Below are 18,958 nucleotides of genomic sequence, written 5' to 3'. Positions count from 1 at the left end.
CCACGCGGTTACGCGTACCCGGGCAACTGCGATGCCGCAGACCTGCGGAGTGTGCCTAAACGACAAGAAAGTGGCGGATAAGCTGTGTTTGGTGCGTCAGTATATCGTACGTTTCATTCCGGCACGGTAGATACTCACTCTTTACAAGCCTCTTCCACATCTCTCATCTGTTCGCCCCTAACCGGCGAACTCTCAGTCTAGATCTCGAATGTTGACTATTTCGCAGCGCCTGTTTCTCTGGACGACCGTGCGAGGGTGACGGAAACGACATGAAGCCAACGCCGACCTCCAATTTGGTTCGTCAGGTCACGGCACCCGTGTGCTGGAGGCACCGTTATCACATGTACTGGAACTTCCTCTTGGGGCGTTCTCTTTAGGATAAGAATCAAAAGAGAATTGCACCGTTTATACACTCTGTGCGTTCGAACACAAATTTGCAGCTTCGAGAAGTTCACTCCCCAGCGGGTGCCCGCACCAGGCTCTGAGTCCTGCGCGAGATACCTGCGCACTCAGCCCTAGACCGCGAACAGCACCGCGGCACTTTATCCCTTCACGTGCATCAGCAATGTACACAGACACAGACGGCTTTACAAAAGTACCTGTATGTTGTTGCATGTGTAATTCTAACTGCATGTGCCGGAGCAAGAAGAAACGCGCGGTTGACGCAGGTGTCTCGGTCAGGCAACAAGTCCCGCCAGCCGTTGCATGTGCATTCGACAGGCTTCGAGAGAACGTCGTGGCTTCCGCTCTACTGTCTTGAACTTGTCGCTGGAAGGGAACCGAAGCCGCGAATGCCCCTCTCGGCTCGAACGCCGTGCAATGCACACGGCGTCTGCTTCAGCCGTTCCAAGCAACAAATGGCTCAGGGTACGCCGCCTCCTCTCTCTACCGCGCTGGCGTCCTTGTCGCTCCTTTCCACGCGAGGCTACCCGCAACAGGCACAGATTGCTCTCCGACTACTTAGTGCGTGCGCAGACTTCCCACGTTGTCGCTCATCGCTTCCTCTTTTTGCTCGTAGCCGTGTATACGCACCCGCCGACGAGGCAGAGGGCGACGAGCCCACCGATGACGCCGAGCGTGATGGCAACTACGTTGGTACCACTGTCTGTCGGCGTCGCCGCGGCGGCGACCATGGGCACCGCGCCCGGAAGTGCTGTGGGAGGCGCAGCCATTTGAGGCAGACCCCCGGGCGGCGCCGCAGGGACCGCCAGGGGCGTCGCGGCCGCGCCGGGCATCACGCCTGGAGCCGTGGGGGTCGCGGGGGCAAAGGGTCCCATTTGGTACTGGTTAACGCCCCCGAGAAGCGTGTTGAGGCCAGCCCCTGCCAAGATCGTCCCGATGCCTTTCGCGCCTTCGCGAACCTGCACCAGCGACGCGTGCGGCTGCACGCTGACCTTGACCGCGGCGCGTGTCTCTTCGCCCCCCTGCTGGGCCCGCGCCTCCGGGCTCGGAGACAGGCCCGAAGCGGGCGCGGCGCCGGTAGGCGAGGCGCGGGTCTCGGAGGCGGACGGAGCGCTAGCGGCAGACGTAGGCGCGGCGGCGAGCACTTTGTCCGAAAAATCAATTCGTGGACCCTGGATCGCGGAGAAGGGCAGCGTCAGTGCGGCGGGGGCTTGGCGGAGATGCGGGCGAGTGGTTGCCTGGCGGGTCGCGGCCGTAGTCGCCCCTGGCTCCTGGGGGGAGTCGTCGGCGGGGAGAGGAAACCACCGATCTCGCTTTTCGTCGCCGTTGGCGTTCGCGCGAAGGCCGAGGAACGACGCAGTCTCCTTCAGCTCAGAGGGGAGCGGCAACTCCAGTTCGTCCTTCTCTTCTACGTTGTCTGCAGGTTTTTCCCCGTGCTCACCCCCGCGGGAGAAAAATCCGCCCCAAGCTGATGCGCCCAAGGGCGCTTCTTCGCCTCCAAAGAGAGACAGAGTGTTGGCTGTTTCCCCAAGAAAGCTCACCGGGGGCGAGGCGTCGGCAGACGCCGCAGCGGGCGATACGCCAGGGAAGGAAGCGAAACCTGCAGGCGACGAGGCAAACACGCCGCCGCCCTCCAAAGAAGGCAGACAGAAATGGGAGCAGAGGAAGCACGAGACAAAGAACAAGACACCGCAGCGAGCTGCGGAGAAAGCAGCTGACCGAGTGCGGCGCGTCGCCGGGCTCCCCGGCTTCCTCCGTGTTGCGACATGCATGTCGCCGCGAACGAGGCTGTGCGGCCCTGTCGAAAGCGGCGAGACTGTCCTTTCCCTTCGTTTCCCGGCAAAGAGGCGGCAGCCCAGGCGCGCCGCGGCATGCGCTTCGCACCGCTCTTGTGGCGCCATGGTGACTACGGACGAAGGGGCCTTTGGGTTGCAAGGCACAGGTGTCGTAGACACCTACCCAGCGCTAACGAGGAGATTCTGACAGGTCGGAAAAAAAGCGAAAAGTCTAAACAGCAAACGGTTTGGAAAGGCGACGCATTCACGCGACACCCGAACGACGATGAGATTCACAAGAGGAGAGACATCCCCCGGTGCGAAGGCCGGACTAAAGAGCCAAAATCAGCACAGCACAGCACAGAGGCGAGGTGGAGAAGTGATTACAGAGCCATCCCTTGTTCAGAGAACTCCCTGAATCATCGAAGAAACGGGAGTTCTACCCGCGGAGGCTCATGGCAAGCTCCTCCATACTATGAGGAGAGGCGGAATACTGTGAAAAGAGATTGGCAGACACCGGCGGCGTATCGGGGTTTACCCGAAACCCAACTTAAGGCGAGTTTCCTCCACGCGTTCTCGCCCTCTAAACAACATGCATTGTTTAAAGGCGTATTCTTTCTTCCTTTCCAGCAACGGTTACTCTGCAAGACCCTGCATCCCTCGTGCTGTTTCGGCGTTGGAGTGCCTTGCTGGCGGCGACACAAGATTGCGCGCCGCATGGCTAGCCTGCGTCTCTTCCCTTGAGTCAGGAAGTGCAGCTCCCGAACTTTTTCCAGGTGTTTTAAATTTGATAGCCATTTTTTACGCTCTGGTTTCTTCTTTCCTTCACCGCAGAGACCTCTCTGTTATCTTCAGTTTTATTCGGGGGAAAAAATGCAGGCCGCCATTCAGGCGAGATATGCGCTAAAAGACACCGGGCTTGGCAAGACACCACGATTTTGCCGCTTCCCTCTGTATAGCCATGCGCGAACCCGGCCTGAGGATCTTCCACTTGAGAAGCCTGTCGCCGGCGGTTTCATGGCATTAAAAGACCTAGAGAGATTTCTTTTTCCGCTTGGCTTTGAGAAACCGAAAACCAAGGGCTGGACAGATGTTTCTTGCGTCATCGAGACTGACGTGTAAAGCTCGTGAAGGAGTGTGAGAGCGCGGTGGCGCAGCACACATGAAAGCACTCCAGCGTGACTGGAATTTGTTTAAGGACGTAGAGACTGGGGCGACTTTGGCGAAGGCACTGAAAGTTGATTTCTCGCAGAGATGGTCACGGGAGCGACTTCTCCACGGCGGCGTCTGGCGCTGACGCCATGCAGCCCTTTTAGTGCGCTGGGGGATACTCATCTGCCGCAAAGTGCTTCGCTGCGCAGCTGGATAGAGTCAGTACAACGCATCTGCAGGATCACATGTATTGAATACTCTGAAATAGTGTCTTTCATTTGCTCACATAAAACCGGTCGCCGCCACAGGAGTGGGCAGCTCCAGAATGCACGCTAGACTGCCGCTCGCTGCTTCGAAAGCGTTGAGCTTCAGAATTAAGGTGTGGAATGTAGACGTGGCGCGCTTTATGTAGTATTTGCATCCCGATCGAATTCGAAGGCGCCCTCCAGAGAAGACCGCAACCACGCGATCGTAGGGAGCAGCGCTAGATGCTGCGTGTCAGTGCGTGTGCCTCACTCCTCGGCACTGTCTTTTACAGCTGAAGTTCGAGGCGGTTGAATTGTATGTTTCCGTGGAAGCGGGATCTAGAGTTTCAAGAGTTCTGCTGATCGCAGCGGACATCTTGGAGCGGAAAAATGCCTGTCTGTGGAGGATACCAGGAGAATGAGTAGGCGTTTACGATAGCGTCACGCTGTGAGAGCGTTAGTGAGAAGAGAATCAAAAGCGAATGATTTCAAAATAAAAGCGTATCAATGTTTAAGGCGGATGAATCAAAGCATACTCAAACTTGGTCGTAGGAAGGAAAGATGAAGTGCATGCGAGTAGATGTCGCAAAAAAGGGCCTCCCTGGTTTATCAACGAGAGACAGCGAGATGAGATGGACACAGATCACGTCGCTGGAAAAAAGCACCTCAAGTTCCACTGCTTCGCGCTGGAGCTGGATGCTGCTACAAACACGCGGAGACTCCCCTTGACGTGAGTAAATGCACTCCCGCAGAGATACGGAAAAATGATGCGCACATGTGCAGATTGTGAAATCTGCGCATCCGTTGAGACTGCACATGTTCATCGATGTTCCACTCTGACAAGAAATGCTTCGAATCAAACCAGAAGATCCTGAAAGAGAACTCGGCGCGCGCGACAGTGCACCCCCTCCTACCACAGTTATATTCATGCAACTCGCTATACTTTTTGACGACTACATGTGGGGTGCATGATTTAGCGGAAGCTACACGAGTTCTTCGTGATCTTCGTGGACTCCTCCGTTCTTCAGCTGTCACGTGGTGCAGACGCGCCTGTATCCGCCTCATCAGAACGCGCCTCAGTAGGTATCCACTTATCCAGTGCCCTCCCTCAAGCACATATATCTATATATATAGATATATAGATAGACAGGTGCATGCATGAGCCTTTGTGGCCTTATTGAATCGATGCGAAGGGGCCTCCCACCGCCGCGCGAGTTTTCACCACATTCACATGCGGGCTGTGCGAGCTTGAAGACGCGTGACGAAGTCCGTCTGCCACGCCGGTCAGCGCGTCACTTTACAGAAATCCGTGTGTCTGAATGCTGAACGCGTGTGTGGTTCACGGTTGTTGGCAGAGTTGCATAACTTTCGAAGGATTCGCCGCCTTGTCACTGCCTCCCCTGCCCAAATCCACGCGTGGACGTGTGCAGCATGATGAATGACGTGCAGCCGCCCACGACCCCGGCAGGCTGTAGTTGGTCTTCTTCGCTGGCCTTCGGTGTCTGTGAAGCCGAGCGCGAGGAAACGCTGGCTAAATCCCGCCTGTGTCCGCCTTCAGACACGCCAGGCGTCCCTCGTCGTCCGCGCTGACGCTGCTCTCACCCAGCGACGCCGAGAAAAGCTTCGAGAGCGACTCCCCCCCACGTCGGCAGAGGGAGGCAGCTCCACGCCCCGGGAGGGGCCACACAGCGACGGAGGCAGCCGCCGAATCAATCGACGGCGGCACCGCAGCGGCTCGCGAAGGGCACGACGAAGAGGCACTCGAAGACGAAGGCGAAGAGAAAGGAGACGGAGAGGAGGAGGGCGAGGAGAAGGAAGGACAGCGCGTTTCGGTCTCTGCTTGGGGTGGCAGGCTTTCGGCGACAGCAGCAAGCTCCGCAGCCTCCTCCTCGCGATCCCCTCGACGCCCCTCGTTTTGCTTCTCCTCTGTGGCGCCCGCATTCGCCTCCTCGCTTTCCGCGCTCGCTGCATTCCGCGCTTCTTCGCACCGCCCGATGGCAGGACTGCCGACTTCCGGCCTCCGCGGCGAGGTGGCGGTTGCTAGCTCCGCAGCGCCGACAGAGCGACGTGCGTCTTCCTCAAGACTTTGTCCGCTGCTGCGCGCAGACGACTCTGCCGCAGAGGAGCCCGCGAACCTGGCCTGCAGCGAAGCTGAGGACGACCCCGTGAAGGGCGCCGCAGAGGAGAACAGCGGGTGCCCCCGATGCGTCGGCGAAGAGGGGGAGGAGGAGGAGGCTGGAAAGAGACGGGGAGGCTGCCCTTTGTCGTGCGCGTCTGTGAGTAGAGGATTGTTCAGCGTTTCACAACCTTTCGAAGACGTGGAAAGCCGCCAAGAGGCGCGAGACGCGCGGCGTGCGGATGCGGGCGATGGGCGGCCGCCGTCCTCCTGAGACTTCGTTCTCGCTGCTGCGTTTCTCCCCTGAAAAGGATCGCACCTAATGAGGGCAGAAGAAGAAAGCGATGAGGCATCTCTCGGCAACGCAGATACCAGGCAGCTGGCCTCGCTCGAAGCAGGAGCCCCGGCCAAGGAGGGCGAGCCCCCAGGCGCGCGGTCCGCGCCAGCGGGGAGCGCAGACAGACTCGCGTCTATAGAGAGCCTTCCCGCTGAACAGCCGGCTGAACTCGGTCGCTTCTCGCGTCGAGACTCCGATGTGGAGCGCAGGCCGCTCGCCTCGCGCCCGCGGAAGCCGCGAGGAGCGAGAGTGGCGGGCGAGGGAGGAGCCGTAGGCGAGGGAGAAGGACTCGAGACTCCTGGGGACGGCAGAAGGGCGGCCTGAGAAGGAAAGCGAGGGGACGAGGAGGCACGAGAAGAACCGAACTGGAGGGAACGCAAAGGAGACGCAGGCGAAGAAGGAGGTGGAGGTGGAGGCGGGGGCGGAGGGCACGGGGAGCGCAAAGAGGCTGCGAAGGGAGTGTGGAAACGAGTTGAGGGGGCCTGCGGATCTCCTGGCGCTGACGACGCTTGCGAGAGCCGCAGAGACGCCTGCAAGGCAAAGAACGTGCTTTCTGCTGCGAGCGAGCTGCACTCCACTTCTGTCCGCCTCGGTGCGGCCTGCCTCGTAGTGCACATGCCCTCCTCTCCCCCGTCTGCGGAGGAGCCGACGGCGCGCCGCAGAACTTCCCAGGGTCGTCGCGGACAGAATTCGGAGAGGTCTTCTTCTTCCTCGCTTTCGCCGGATTTCCTCCGCAGCTGCCTTTCTGTCTCAGCTGCCAGCGGGTCGGCGTCGGCGGCGACGCGTTGTTTCTTCCGCGGGCGGGATCCGAACAACGAAGGCGGCCGGAAGCTACGCGCAGGGAAGGGCCTCTCTCTCTCTCCTTCGCTTCCTACTTCGTTCGCGTTCGCGGTCCCCCGCACAAGCCCGTCGCGGGCTTCGTGCTCGCCTGGCGGCTGCGGAGTGGCAGGCGGTGCCCCCCTGCGCTGGCTGCTGTGCTCGATGCCCACGCACAGCGGAAGGCTTTCTTCCTTGTTTTCTGCCGTCGCCGACGCGCGAAGGCTGCAGGGCTCAGACAGGGCGCTGACTGAGGAGCAGCGCGCGCACGGCGTGCGCGAAGAGAACTCTGCGAAAGACGCCGACCGCGACGCAGTAAAGCAGGCTGGAAACGAAGACGTGCAAGCGGCGCACGCGATTCGGCAGGACGCCGAGCCAGATTGAGCGGCGCGAGGGAACGCGCAGGCGTGAGACTTCGCAGCGGGAGAAGAGGCTTCCTCGAGAGAGGCGCATGCAGACCGCCGACAGCAAGCGGCGAGCTGGCACACGCGACGAGGCGAAGAGAGGCACGTACAAAGGCGCCCCTCCAAGTCGGCGTCCTGCAACTCCAGGCGCGGGAAGACACGCGGCCCGTGCGCTGCCCAGGAACACGCCCGTTGGCCGCTGCCGGCGGGTTTCGTCGTGAAGTCGAACGTTCCCTCTGCCAGGCAGTGCGCGGCTGACAAGGAAGCGCAGGAAGACAGCGCCTGGGAAAGCCCACAGGCCTTAGACGAGACGCGCGCACGCTCTTCACCCCTCTCGGCTCCTTCGAGCTCACCCGACGAAAAGCGCTGAGCGGCAGGCGCAGCGCCGCCGCGCCTCGCATTCTCTGCTCGCCCTCCGTCGCCCTCCGCGTGTGCGCCAGCCTCGGTCGCGACTGCGCATCGGGTCCGCTTGTTGCCGGTGGCCTTCGCATCGGCGCCGAGCCCCGTGCGACTCGCTGAGAGGGGAGACAGAGGGAACTTGTCAAGGGCTTCCGCGTCCTCTCCGGCGCCGCCTCTGCCGCGGCTTGTGTGCTCACTTCCTGCGCTTGCGAACGTTCGCCGTCTGCAGAGCTGAGTTGCCGCGTTGAGTCTGGGCGTTTCGCGCCCACCGCCGATCTGCCCTGAGGTCAGCAGAATTGACCCCCCCGGCACCAGGGTAACGACGTCGGCGTCGCTTCGCGGGCTGTCGTCGAGCTCTCGGGTTTTCACCCCGGTCTCGCGCTCGCTCGCGGGCGCCGGCGCGTCTTGGGCTGGCGAGGAGGCAGAGAGGGAAACCGACGCGGAGCCGCCAGGGCGCGCAGCGACGGTCCAACACGACTCGAGCAGCTGAAGCATCTTCCCCGCCACTGCGCCGCCGCTCAGCGAGTTGGCAAACAGACGAGCTGCAAACACACAAATCCAAAACACAAGTGCCACGTCGCTGCATATATGCACATACATATAAATATATATATATACATATATATACAGATACATACATTATATACGTGTACGTACATATATATACACATATGCATACACATATATAAACATATATATTCATAAATATATCCACATGTACAGACTCAAAAGCATGCGTGTCGTCGTATATATGTATGTATGTATATCCATCTGCAGACGACGTGCCATGGGGATGGTTCGATCGTCCCCTGGTTATGCGCCACCGGGCAGGGCATCCACAAGGCGGACTCGCACACGCGCGCGTTTTCGTCTCTGCATGCGTGAGGGCTGCCTTCTCTTTTTTGAGGCCCGCGACCTTGTGTTCGCGGCATGGACTCCAGCGTTGCTCGTACACCCCTGCGGCACTGTCGAGGCTGCGGAGACGCGCATCCGGGCACAGGAGAGACTCTGTTCCAAGCCGCGAGGTGCGATCGCAGAACTCCTTGCTGTTTTTGCCTACTTGCTTTCGCGAGGCGCCGGCAGTTGATGCGACTTGCACAGAAGAGAATCGCCGCGAAGTTCTGCCGCGAGAGGCGACTGATGACCTCGTCGATGCAGCGCTCGTACACACTCTGAGCAGAAATGCACAGGCAGACACGCGGAGGCAGACCCGCAGCTATTTCAGACATCTGCTTTCGACGCTGGCTTGCATGCATCGCGCTGTGTGGCGTGCGACGCGCTGGCGAGGCTCTTCGGCCGCGAGGGAGCCTCTCGGCTGCAAGGAATGTGACGCGGGGAGACGGGAGGCGCCCAGTCCACGAAACCGCACATGCGTCGTGCACAACGCCACGCCTATTCTATTATTCATGCAAGACGCAGAGGGAGAGCAAGACTTACCTGAACGTCGTAAAGGTCTGCAGCGATGAGGAGCTCAAGGAGGGCGTTCACGCGCTCGACTTCGTTCAGCAGCGGCGCACCAGCCTCGGCGTCCTTCCTCTCCTCCTCGCTCGCCAACAGAGGGCACCTGCAGCCAACGACAGAAAATCCCAACTCCGCAGAGAGACTCGCGCGCCGCGTAATGTCCATCTGCTGCAGCAGGCGAGTGCAGCAGGCGAGTGCAGCGTGCCATGTGTTTGCATGCCTCGCTCTGAGTCGACAGGTATGCCTGTGCGCGCAGAGACACGTGTAGGAGCGCAGCCGTAACGAAACGTGCGCTGCAGGTGTGAGCATTGCGGCAGAGATGCCTGAGCGCAAGAGATTTTTCGCGGCCATGCAGCTGCCAGCTTGGGTGTGTGTGCCCAGAATGGGGCTCTCCTTGGCGAGTGATTGCCTGTGAGCCTCGCGACTGACTCTTCAGCTGGTTCTGCGTGGAATGCCGGTCGCAGGCGTGCCGCTGTCAGTGCCGGACTCGCGCGCCTGCTGTAAGAATCGCGGTGTGAGCTCGCGGGCTGCCTTCCACTCATGCGAATGCCGGTTCGAGCTCGCGATTGGGTGTTGCCTCACGTGTCGGTATGCATGTAGATAAGGAGATTGCGGAGAGAGCCGGCCGTCAAGCCTGCAGTTTCAGAAAGATTTATTCGCGTTTTTCCCTGGAATTGGTCCAACTCCGACGCGGCGCAGCTGCGATTCTGGAAACCGCGAACAGGGACTGGACTCGCGACCGAGGACTCTCCTTTCCCCTCTTGGAAAGGCCCGCGCAGCATCGCACGAAAGACCTGAAGGGCAAAACGCCCCACAGACGTGAACCTGCAACGCTCGCCTGCAAGACGCAAGCTCCCTAACCCGCCCGGAGCCCTTCCCTCGCGTCGTCTATCCGTCTCTCTCAGTCTGTGTCTCTCATCTGCCGCCCTCCCTCTTTAGTTCCATCCGGGCCTCCGCCTCTCTGCCTCCGTTGTAGCGCCTTCAATGCCAGGGATCGCGCCGGCATCTACGCGTCCTGAAAAGCGCGTCTGTCTAAAACCCCTATTCTGCGTATGTGTCCTCGGCAATCCGGCTCTCCACGCGCCTCTCTATCCACTTCTCTGCTTATACATATATATATAGAGAGAGAGATTTGTAGTTCTACCTCCAGCACCCCCGTGGCAGCGTGCCTGCGTGTCTCTCCACGCAGGGCTGCCTGCGCCGGACGTAAGTCTCCTGTCTCTTCGCAGCGGCGGTTTGTCGTACTTTGGATCGGGAGGCGAGAATCAGCTTGCTTGCGTCGAAGACCTCTCCGTTGAAGAGAAGTTCCAAGTCGGTTTCCTGTTCATCGAGAAACGCCGTGAGTTCATCGGACAGGGAGGGCGGCGCGCGGCGCTGGAGCGGGTGGGTCTTTTCTCTCACTGCGGCGCCTCCATCTTCGTCGCGTTTTGACGACAAATGCTTCAGTGCAACGATCGGACGGCTCGCTGCGCCGCTGTCGCTTCTCGCGCGGAAACCCGCCAGCGCATCCAAGATGGGACAGTCCATCAGCACGCGGATGCGCAGACTGCCGTCCGCCCACGCCAGCGCTCGCGCCTTGCGCCGCGTGCTCACTGCAAAGAATGCAAACAGAGAAATCAGCCACGCTGCCCAGGCTCCCGCGCGGGAATGCTCGCCCGCCTCTTATTTCTGTCCCTACCTGTTCGTGTCTCTACATATATCTATGTATGTGCATGCAGGCGCGGGTGTCAGGCGTCACGCATGCGTCGAGTGCGTTTCGAGAAGCCGCTGGTGTGCGCTTAAAAGGAAATCGAGAGGCTTCGCAAATAAATATTACAGACACGCATGTAAATATATATATGTTGGGGGCTGCATAAGTACATGAATCACAAGCATTCTTGGGGTCTCAAGAAACGGTGTGGCCCTTGAGTCGAAAAAAAGAAAGTGCATTAGAACCACTATGGCAACTGCGTTCTGCTGTGGTCTGCCGAGATTGAACCTTCTGAGAAGACGGATCTACATCTGGCAGACAGTCCTACGTACTGTGGTAGGCACATGCGCACGCTCATATATGCGTATACGTAAGCAGAAATGCATCGCTGAAAAAGTTCTTTCTGCTTCAGGATCCATCGAGACGATTGGATTCTGCGTGCGCATGCAGACGCCGTTCGCTCACCGTCACATAGGTGCGTAGGGCCATAGCCGACGCCGGGTTCATTTTTGGAATAGAGATCGCTGTCTTCGTACTGGATGAGAAAGTCGCGGTTGTTGTGCGTTTGCGAGAGCGGAAAGGAAGCTGAGGGGTGCTGTTTAAAGATCTGCAGTTTGTAGTGAACGACGACGTCCTCAGAGAGGCAGCTGTCAATCATCAGGTACAACTCGAGCGAGCCTGCGTTCTTCGAGTCTCCGTATGGATACAGCCGCAGAAACCAGAACCCGACTTCTGCGTCGCCAAACAACGGGCTGTCCAAGTATTGATCCTCGTCGGGCGCGCGAAGAACTGCGGAGAAGACGCACACGTAGGAGGAAAGAAAAGCGCGGAAGGACTCAAAGACCGACGTCGCGCGAGTGCGTGGGCCTTCCGGAATCAAGGCGTACAGAAGCCGGTGCTTTCAACATAAAAAAATACCTATCTATCTGTTTGTCTATCTATCTACTCATCTCTCTTTATATTTATCTATCCATCTATCTATCTAGGCATGGCGACGCAGAGGTAGTTATGTCGTACACGTAGGTCGCTTCGTAGACCCAACGAGAGGGAGAAAGGTACGAACGGACATTTGGAGTCGTTCAGCGCCCTTCTCTCGGCATGTGACACACGAGCCTAACTCATACAATTATCTGTATATATGTGTATGGATAACTGCATCTCCATGTAGAACTGCGGACGCACAGTATACAGATGTGGAGACACCATCTTTCTGGTAGACTCCCACACTCGTGCCTCATAGCAGCCAGTGTTCGAGGAAAAGGGATACACCCTTTTCGTATGGCTCTCTAGTCTTTGAAACTGGTGTGCAGATTATCTCCTCAGGATTCTCTGTTTCCTTGCGGCGGACAAGGGAGCACGAGCCCACGGAGAGCTCTGTGAAAGGGCCGTGTACGAACTCCAGTCGCACGCGTTTTTTTTACAAAAGGAGACTTCCGCTCATGGTGGCAGACGCCATGGGTGTCTGATAGCGCTTACATCTGTTTTTCGCGAGCGCCCAGATCTCCGGGAAGTGAGTGACTCTCCAGTTCGCGCAGACGCGTCGTTTGTCCACGAAGCTCGACAGATCGAACTGGCGATAGGCAGGGGTGAAGGGAAGGGCCCGCGGATTTACTTTTTCGTGCTTGCCTGACGGATGCACGCCTCTCAAACTCGCGCTTTCGGCGGTCGAGGCGGCGAATCCGCTCTCTGCCGCGTGCCCGCCGGCTGAAGGGGCGGCGGAGCCGATGCCGCCGGCCTCGGCGTTCACCGCAGAAAACGCGGCAGGCAGGTGCCCCTGCGCGTCCGCGCTGTCGGCGCTTGAAGACGAAGAGACAGAAGGCACAGACGATGCGGACGAGGAAGGCGGGGGGGCGGGCGCGTTGGCTCCAGGCAGCCCGCGGCGGGGCGGCCGCAGGTTGGTGGCGCTGACGTTTCTAGAGAGAGAGCGAGAGAGCTGCGGAGGGAAACGAAAAAGCGGCGAAGAGGCAGCAGAGAAAGAGGCAGAAGAAGAGGAGGAAGACAAGGATAGCGAAGAAGCCGATGCACCGCTGTGCTGCGGATTTCGGCCGCGACCGCTCCGCGGGCCCCCGGAGGCACCGCTGTGAGCACGCGAGGCCGGCTGGCGGCCGTTCGACGCATGCAAGAGCCGGCGCGCCATCATTTTCTAGGAGGGACGTGAAATAGTTTCAAGCTCATTTAGGCGCTCAGAACGGCAGGACGAGCCTCCAGCTCACAAACAAGAGACGAGAGGTTGTGGTACCGCGGTGGCGCGACGGCGCAGACAGGCTGACCGCCCCGCAGAAACGCTGCCGGGGAAAAGAAGGACAGACGGCGAGAAGAGCGCACTCGTGGAGGTCAGCATGAAACAGGTATTCGAAAACTTGAACGACGTTCAAGTCTCCCAGGGCGGTGCGGCGAAGCTGTAAACAAACCCGCGCTTTACAGGCAGCGTCCTGGCCACGAGTGCAACCGCTCTCAGCATGAATGCGGAGGAATAATGGGAGCCATGACAGGGCTCTGACATAGATAAGCCTCGACTCGAGGCGTATGGCCAACAGTGCTTTCCCTGGGGGTCATCGAATGCTGTAAGAACACTGAGGTTGGGCTCTAACGCCGTAATCCTTAACCCTAAACCGTAGATTGACGCTTCGCGTCAGTGCTCATCCGTCAGCCTCGCCGTCATCAGGAGCATGTACGAGACTCAAACACACATGATTACTGGCATTGCATCTTGTCAGATATAAGCAGGTACGGCTCGCTGAAGTTCGTGGAGACTCTTCTCTGGGGTATACGGATGCACCTGCCGCCTTTACAGTTCATCGAGGGATGGCCTCGGCCGCTCGCCATACCGACTCGAGCCTTGTAAAAACGATTATTTTCGAACAGCAAATATCTCTGCACACAGATAACTTGGAGTTCGACTACAATCGCTTGCACTTTGTTTCTCGATGCACTGCATAGGTGCCTCGAATGAAATCTTATATCCGTTGGAAGCGCCAGAGACCGTGCGATTTCCATTGGCATGGACATAAGGCAAAATACGGAAATGGGCATGGCACTTCCAGTGGCCATGCAGCAAACAGAAACCTGTTTCAGAGCGAGCATCCATGGCAGGGCTGTTTGAGAGCAAGAAAACGAATGGAGAAGCACGTGACAGTCATTGCCTATGCTTCGTTCCTCTGTCCGAGACTGCGCTTTGAAGTCTAAGGACTTTGCGGTCCTGTGCGCGCGCACATGCTCATGTAGCGTTTTCGCGCTCCTGGTACTAACCGAAGAGCTTCATAAAACGCCGGTCATGACACCGAGTGCAGAACGATTCCGATGCCAGCTGTACACGGAGAAGTGTGCATAGACTCCAAACTTGAGGGAGACCACGAGTATACTGCTGCGGACGAGTCGTTGCTCGTACACAAAACACCGGAAAGAGGCAGCGCTCGGACGCCGAAAGCTCTTAAAAAGCCCTGGGCAAAAAACGGGTACGCGAGTAACATACGGTTCGAACGTGCAGCTCGCAAGTCTGTTCTACGAGACGCCGAACGTTACTGGGTTTCCCCGATACTTAAACTATACAAAGTAGCTGTCGAAAGACTCAGGCGCAGAGTTCTGGACTCAGTGAGCAAACTCTCAGGTCGGCATCGGCCCGGTTTCGGGAGGTTTCTGAACCCTAATTTCGAAGCTCCCTCGGGACTGTTCAAAAAGACCCGTCAGAAGTTCTCGCTTTTGTCAGAGTCGAAAGGAGCCCGCTGTTCGAGGTCAGGTGCCGACACACATATGGTTTCGTTTGATAAAAAACATTCGGTCCAACCTACGGCGGATGTGCATTATCCCCTTCTTTGCGGGAAAAACCTTCAAAAGAAACATGGGGCAACCAGACATGTGCTGCAGACGCAGGCCGGCGCTGGTTATATCATATGGAGGTGGCGACAAGCACCAGATTGCGTTTAGACGATATTCATACGGAGTGAAGTTTCCTGTGGATGCATCTACGCCAATGCTGTAGTAGAGTTACATTGGGAAACTATAACCGATTTCTCCCACTTCATTCGCTCCTGAAGCAAGGAAGCGAGACCTTGCACTATGCCACAGACTGTGGACCGTACAGTCGTCTGAATGAGTTATGCAAGTTCGAATCAGCGAGACAAACCGACAGCATCTTTTCTCAGCCTTGAAAACAGTACAGTGCGCGAGCCAGAGGCTTCGCCAGTCCTCGACTTTTTCTGAGAGACAAGCGTTTGAACCAGTCGCGCGCCGAGGTGCACCATCCGCGGCTTGAAGTGCGTTGGCTGATGCGGCGCATTCGACCCAGATTAGGGCGTGCACCAGAAAGTAATTTTCCTTTGCGATGCTAGAAAACCCCTAAACAAAAATTGAAATCGTGTCTCCAGAACCAAAACGAAAATATCCAGCGCATATCCCAACATGCCCAAGTTCTCGTTTGTTGTCGCTTTGCTGAAAAGGAACTGATCGCATCCCGGCAACGCCTGCGAAAACGCGCCCGCAAAAACACCCAGACAAGCGCGAGGAGGTCGCGCATGCTACAGAGAAGAAGGGACCACATCTATCCGTCTGTCTCGCAAAATCAAGAAGCGGATCTTACTGTGAACTGGGGAAATAGTGGTATTTTCGCAGTCCTCAAAGGGAAGACGGAAGTGGAACACCGATGCTGGCTGGAGTGATTGACCCACACAGAGACAGGAAAGCCAGACAAAACGTGCCCCCCCCCCATTGCAACACCGTCAGGAGGCCGCCGACCATCGCGAGGGAGAATTGCCAACGCTCTCGTAGAACAGACTAAAGGGATTCAGCCTCAGCACATCATGTCCTCACTCATCAGTCCGCCTCTCTTCAGCACACTGCCTACTTAGGATCAGACTAAAACCGTTCACTCTGGATGTCACCATGGTTATAGTCGCAGTGCATGATGCACATCCGCGTTAGGGGGTCTGGCAGAATAATGTACATGGGGACAGCTCGACTGAATACTCCCGTCGGTGAAAAGAGACAAACACGCTGGCATGAGGAACGCATCAGCATCTGCCAGTAAGACCGAATACCATGTCGAAGAAACCTGCCACAGCTACCGTCGACAGAAGGGACGCTGCCACCTCCGTGAGGGACCTTGCCCGCGTCATTCGTTCCAGAGAAATCGATGGTGCAACATATCTTGCGTGCGGACACACAGCTCGTAAAAGGCTCAGGAACGCGTTTGATATATATATACATTCAATCGGGTACGGACGATATGAAGGGTTGCCGCAGCAAGCTGCGACTGTTTCGGTCTTGTTTGCATCCAGTTACCTTTGATGTGTGCTTCAGCACCTGCCTGACTCTTCTTGCGACCGTTCCAATACGCTAAGTTCCTTTTCTCATCTTTCGCTGTCTCAGCAACCAGGGTCGCGTTTAGTCTGCAGTAGAAGCTGCCAACTTCTAATTCGTGTCTGCATCCACGCTTCGACTGTACACCGCACCATCGCGTCCTGCCTCTCGGCACGGACCTCGATTCCTAGCGTGACATCATTCCCTGTTTGCCTGCGACTGCCATTCACAGAGGCTACGGCTCTGGAGTTCGTCGTAGAACGCTGGACTATTACGCCGACTGGCGGTTCTCTACAATACAGTGCACTGCAGCTTCCGAGACACAACGAAACAAATAGTACCTGGTCTGCCGAAAGTACAAACATGCACGTCGACGCTTTTTACCTGTATGCGTACACTTGCGAAAACAATACCTTCACCACATCCATTTGTTTGCGGGTAGGCGCACAGACAAAACACTCTTTATGTAGATCTAGACGTGCCTCAGAGTCTGAAACACTCTTTCTCTAGTCTGATGCCGACCGCGCGCTGCTTCCCCTTGTTTCTTCTCTCGGGCGCGGCACAGGCCGACTCCCGCGTTCCCTCATGTTTCTTTCGAAAGAAGAAAGCTTACACACTTTGAAAACCGTCGTCGAGCTGCTGCGTAAGCACTCAGTCAACATCTAGAATCCTCGAGCGAGGTGGCTGTACGAAACTACGCACCGTAGGAGCGTCAGAATTTGCCTAGCAGATGCACCGGGAGGTCCTTCGGGGCGCAGGGCTTGGGATTCTGTTGAAACCACTGGTGGCTGAGCGCATCAGCAGCACTGATTCTGCGTGAAGGGTCGAGTTGGAGAAGCCGGTCGAGCAAATCGAGGCTGTCGTTGCAGCAGAACGGAAAAACTGTCTTGAGGGGCTTGGCGTCTGTGTGCGTAAAGGGGAAGAACGAGGGCAGAGCCGAAGCGGCGGACCACAGCCCCGACCTCTCGTCCGCCCCAGAGGCAGTGTCCGGCGTCCCGCGCAGCGAGAAAATGCGACTCAGCTGGTCAATCTCGTTCGTGCCAGGAAACAATGGAGACCCTGCGAAACGCAGACAGACAGCAGGACGCAGTGGATACACATGCGTGACGCAGAGGGAGGCCTATTCTACTAGCGCAGATAAAGACGCATCCTATTCACACCGATGCAATGCATCTCCACGGACAGCCGAATGCTCGCCTATGTGCAAAGCACCACAGCAGAGGAAAGTATACCCTTGGCGGACCCTCGAGACTCACACGCCGCCAGGGCACCTGCTCGCTCCGCAGCCTGTCTTCCCACGGCTCCAATGGAACCAAAAAGAAAGAGGAAAAACGTGTGCCATGCCCCTGCGCACCCACATCCACCGACAGGCATGCACATATCCGACGAGGGAGAGAATCCTCCAGCGCGTCTGGCTTGCTGCGTGAGGTATTCAGTCGCCCGCACCCGTGAGGAGTTCCGCCATGATGCACCCAACACTCCACATGTCGACGGCGTCTCCGTAGCGGTCTGCGCCGTAGAGGAGCTCTGGCGGCCGGTACCAGAGCGTGACGACCTTGGCTGTCATAAGTTCTTTCCGGCTGACAGCCACGGGGGCTGCGCCGGCCTTTTCGCTCGCTTGAGCTTTCTCGCCTCGCGTGCCGCCCTCGTTGGAGCCCTGCACTCCCTGCTCGGCCTCTTTGCTGGGCTCCGCGGGCGAGGACGCCGGGGGGGTCACCGAGGGAGGCACACAGGCGGAGACGATGGGGCATCCGAAACAGCGCGAGAGACCGAAATCGGCGACTTTGCACACGCCTTGGTCGTTGATGAACACGTTGGCGGGTGCGAGATCTCTGTGGACGATGTAGCGTCGATGGAGTGCGTGGAGCCCCTTTAGGAGCTGCGTCATGATGCACTTGACGTGCTGAATCGAGAGGCGAATCTTGCTGTCAATCAGCTTCTTCAGATCGCCATGCATGAGTTCCATAACGAGGCAGATAAAGTCTTGCTCGACAAACACGTCCACCACCCCCATGACGTTCTCTTCCTCGATTTCGCGCATCACCTTCAACTCTCGAATCGTCGTGAAGTGGAGACCGACGCTTCCCACATTCTGCCGCAAAAGGGCTGCGCGCGCCTTGTCGGCTGTCACGCCCCCGGCGGCATCTTTGCTCTGCGACGAAAAGACGTTGGCCGCTGCATTCGCCTTGACTTTTTTAATTGCGACAATCTGGTTCGTCAGCAGATCCTGCGCCTTCTCCACACGCCCGTAAGTTCCTTCACCCAGAAAGGCATCGCACTGCTTGTAGCGAGCTTTTCCGCTCTCTTGACGACTTGTCCCGCGCGCAGCCACGAGATCGGCGTCACTAGCAGCAGCCTTCTCTTTTTTCCTCTCTGGCTCGCCATTTGCTCCCCCGTGGTACTCGTCAGCGAGGGCGGACGTGCCGGCAGAATGCGAGGCAGACACGCCCCCCGCAACCAAAGGCTCCTCCCGCGCTCTCTTTGCGGCCGTCATCTTTTTCCATCGAAGCCAAGCACGTGCACAGACCAGCTGCTAGCGATGTATATCGAAACACTCGGAAGTTGCCACTCGTGGCGGGCGCTGTCACGCACGTCTATATGCGGCTGGAAAGTGGGGACGACACACGGGGACGATGCGAGACATCACGAGAGGCACAGGGGCAGAAGTTTACTCAGCAAAATAGAGAGACATGAAAGGGAAATGACGGGGGGAAGGGCGTTTAGGGTTTAAAGTTTGAAAGCTAGGAGACGGAAAAAACTGCAAGGTGCTGTCAAGTCTCGATACGCTCACGCGCGACGCTCAAACGAAAATGTCGACCCATTCTTCCCTCCGTTCCAAGCCGCAGATCGCGTTTAACTGGCAACT

General features: G+C 57.7%; 3 protein-coding genes across 3 annotated transcripts; all 3 read right to left on the bottom strand.

The window, feature by feature from the left end:
• Positions 1-992: 992 nt before the first annotated feature.
• Positions 993-2,303, bottom strand: BESB_053490 (uncharacterized protein; the record flags this gene model as incomplete). Its single annotated transcript, XM_029363784.1, has 1 exon — positions 993-2,303. One exon carries the CDS (start codon positions 2,301-2,303, stop codon positions 993-995), a length of 1,311 nt encoding a protein of 436 aa, XP_029219707.1.
• Positions 2,304-5,105: 2,802 nt separating this feature from the next.
• On the bottom strand, positions 5,106-12,937 carry BESB_053480 (uncharacterized protein; the record flags this gene model as incomplete). The annotated part of the gene is made up of 7 exons (XM_029363783.1): positions 5,106-8,188; positions 8,707-8,818; positions 9,084-9,210; positions 9,690-9,901; positions 10,353-10,699; positions 11,263-11,586; positions 12,274-12,937. The coding sequence occupies 7 exons, from the start codon at positions 12,935-12,937 to the stop codon at positions 5,106-5,108; spliced, it is 4,869 nt and encodes a 1,622-aa protein (XP_029219706.1).
• Positions 12,938-16,804: 3,867 nt separating this feature from the next.
• Positions 16,805-18,586, bottom strand: BESB_053470 (putative cell-cycle-associated protein kinase CDK; the record flags this gene model as incomplete). Its single annotated transcript, XM_029363782.1, has 2 exons — positions 16,805-17,151; positions 17,539-18,586. The coding sequence occupies 2 exons, from the start codon at positions 18,584-18,586 to the stop codon at positions 16,805-16,807; spliced, it is 1,395 nt and encodes a 464-aa protein (XP_029219705.1).
• Positions 18,587-18,958: the final 372 nt, after the last annotated feature.

Source organism: Besnoitia besnoiti, chromosome IV (assembly GCF_002563875.1).
Source record: "Besnoitia besnoiti strain Bb-Ger1 chromosome IV, whole genome shotgun sequence".
NCBI lineage: Eukaryota > Apicomplexa > Conoidasida > Eucoccidiorida > Sarcocystidae > Besnoitia > Besnoitia besnoiti.
This window is presented reverse-complemented; position numbering and strand designations above follow the sequence as displayed.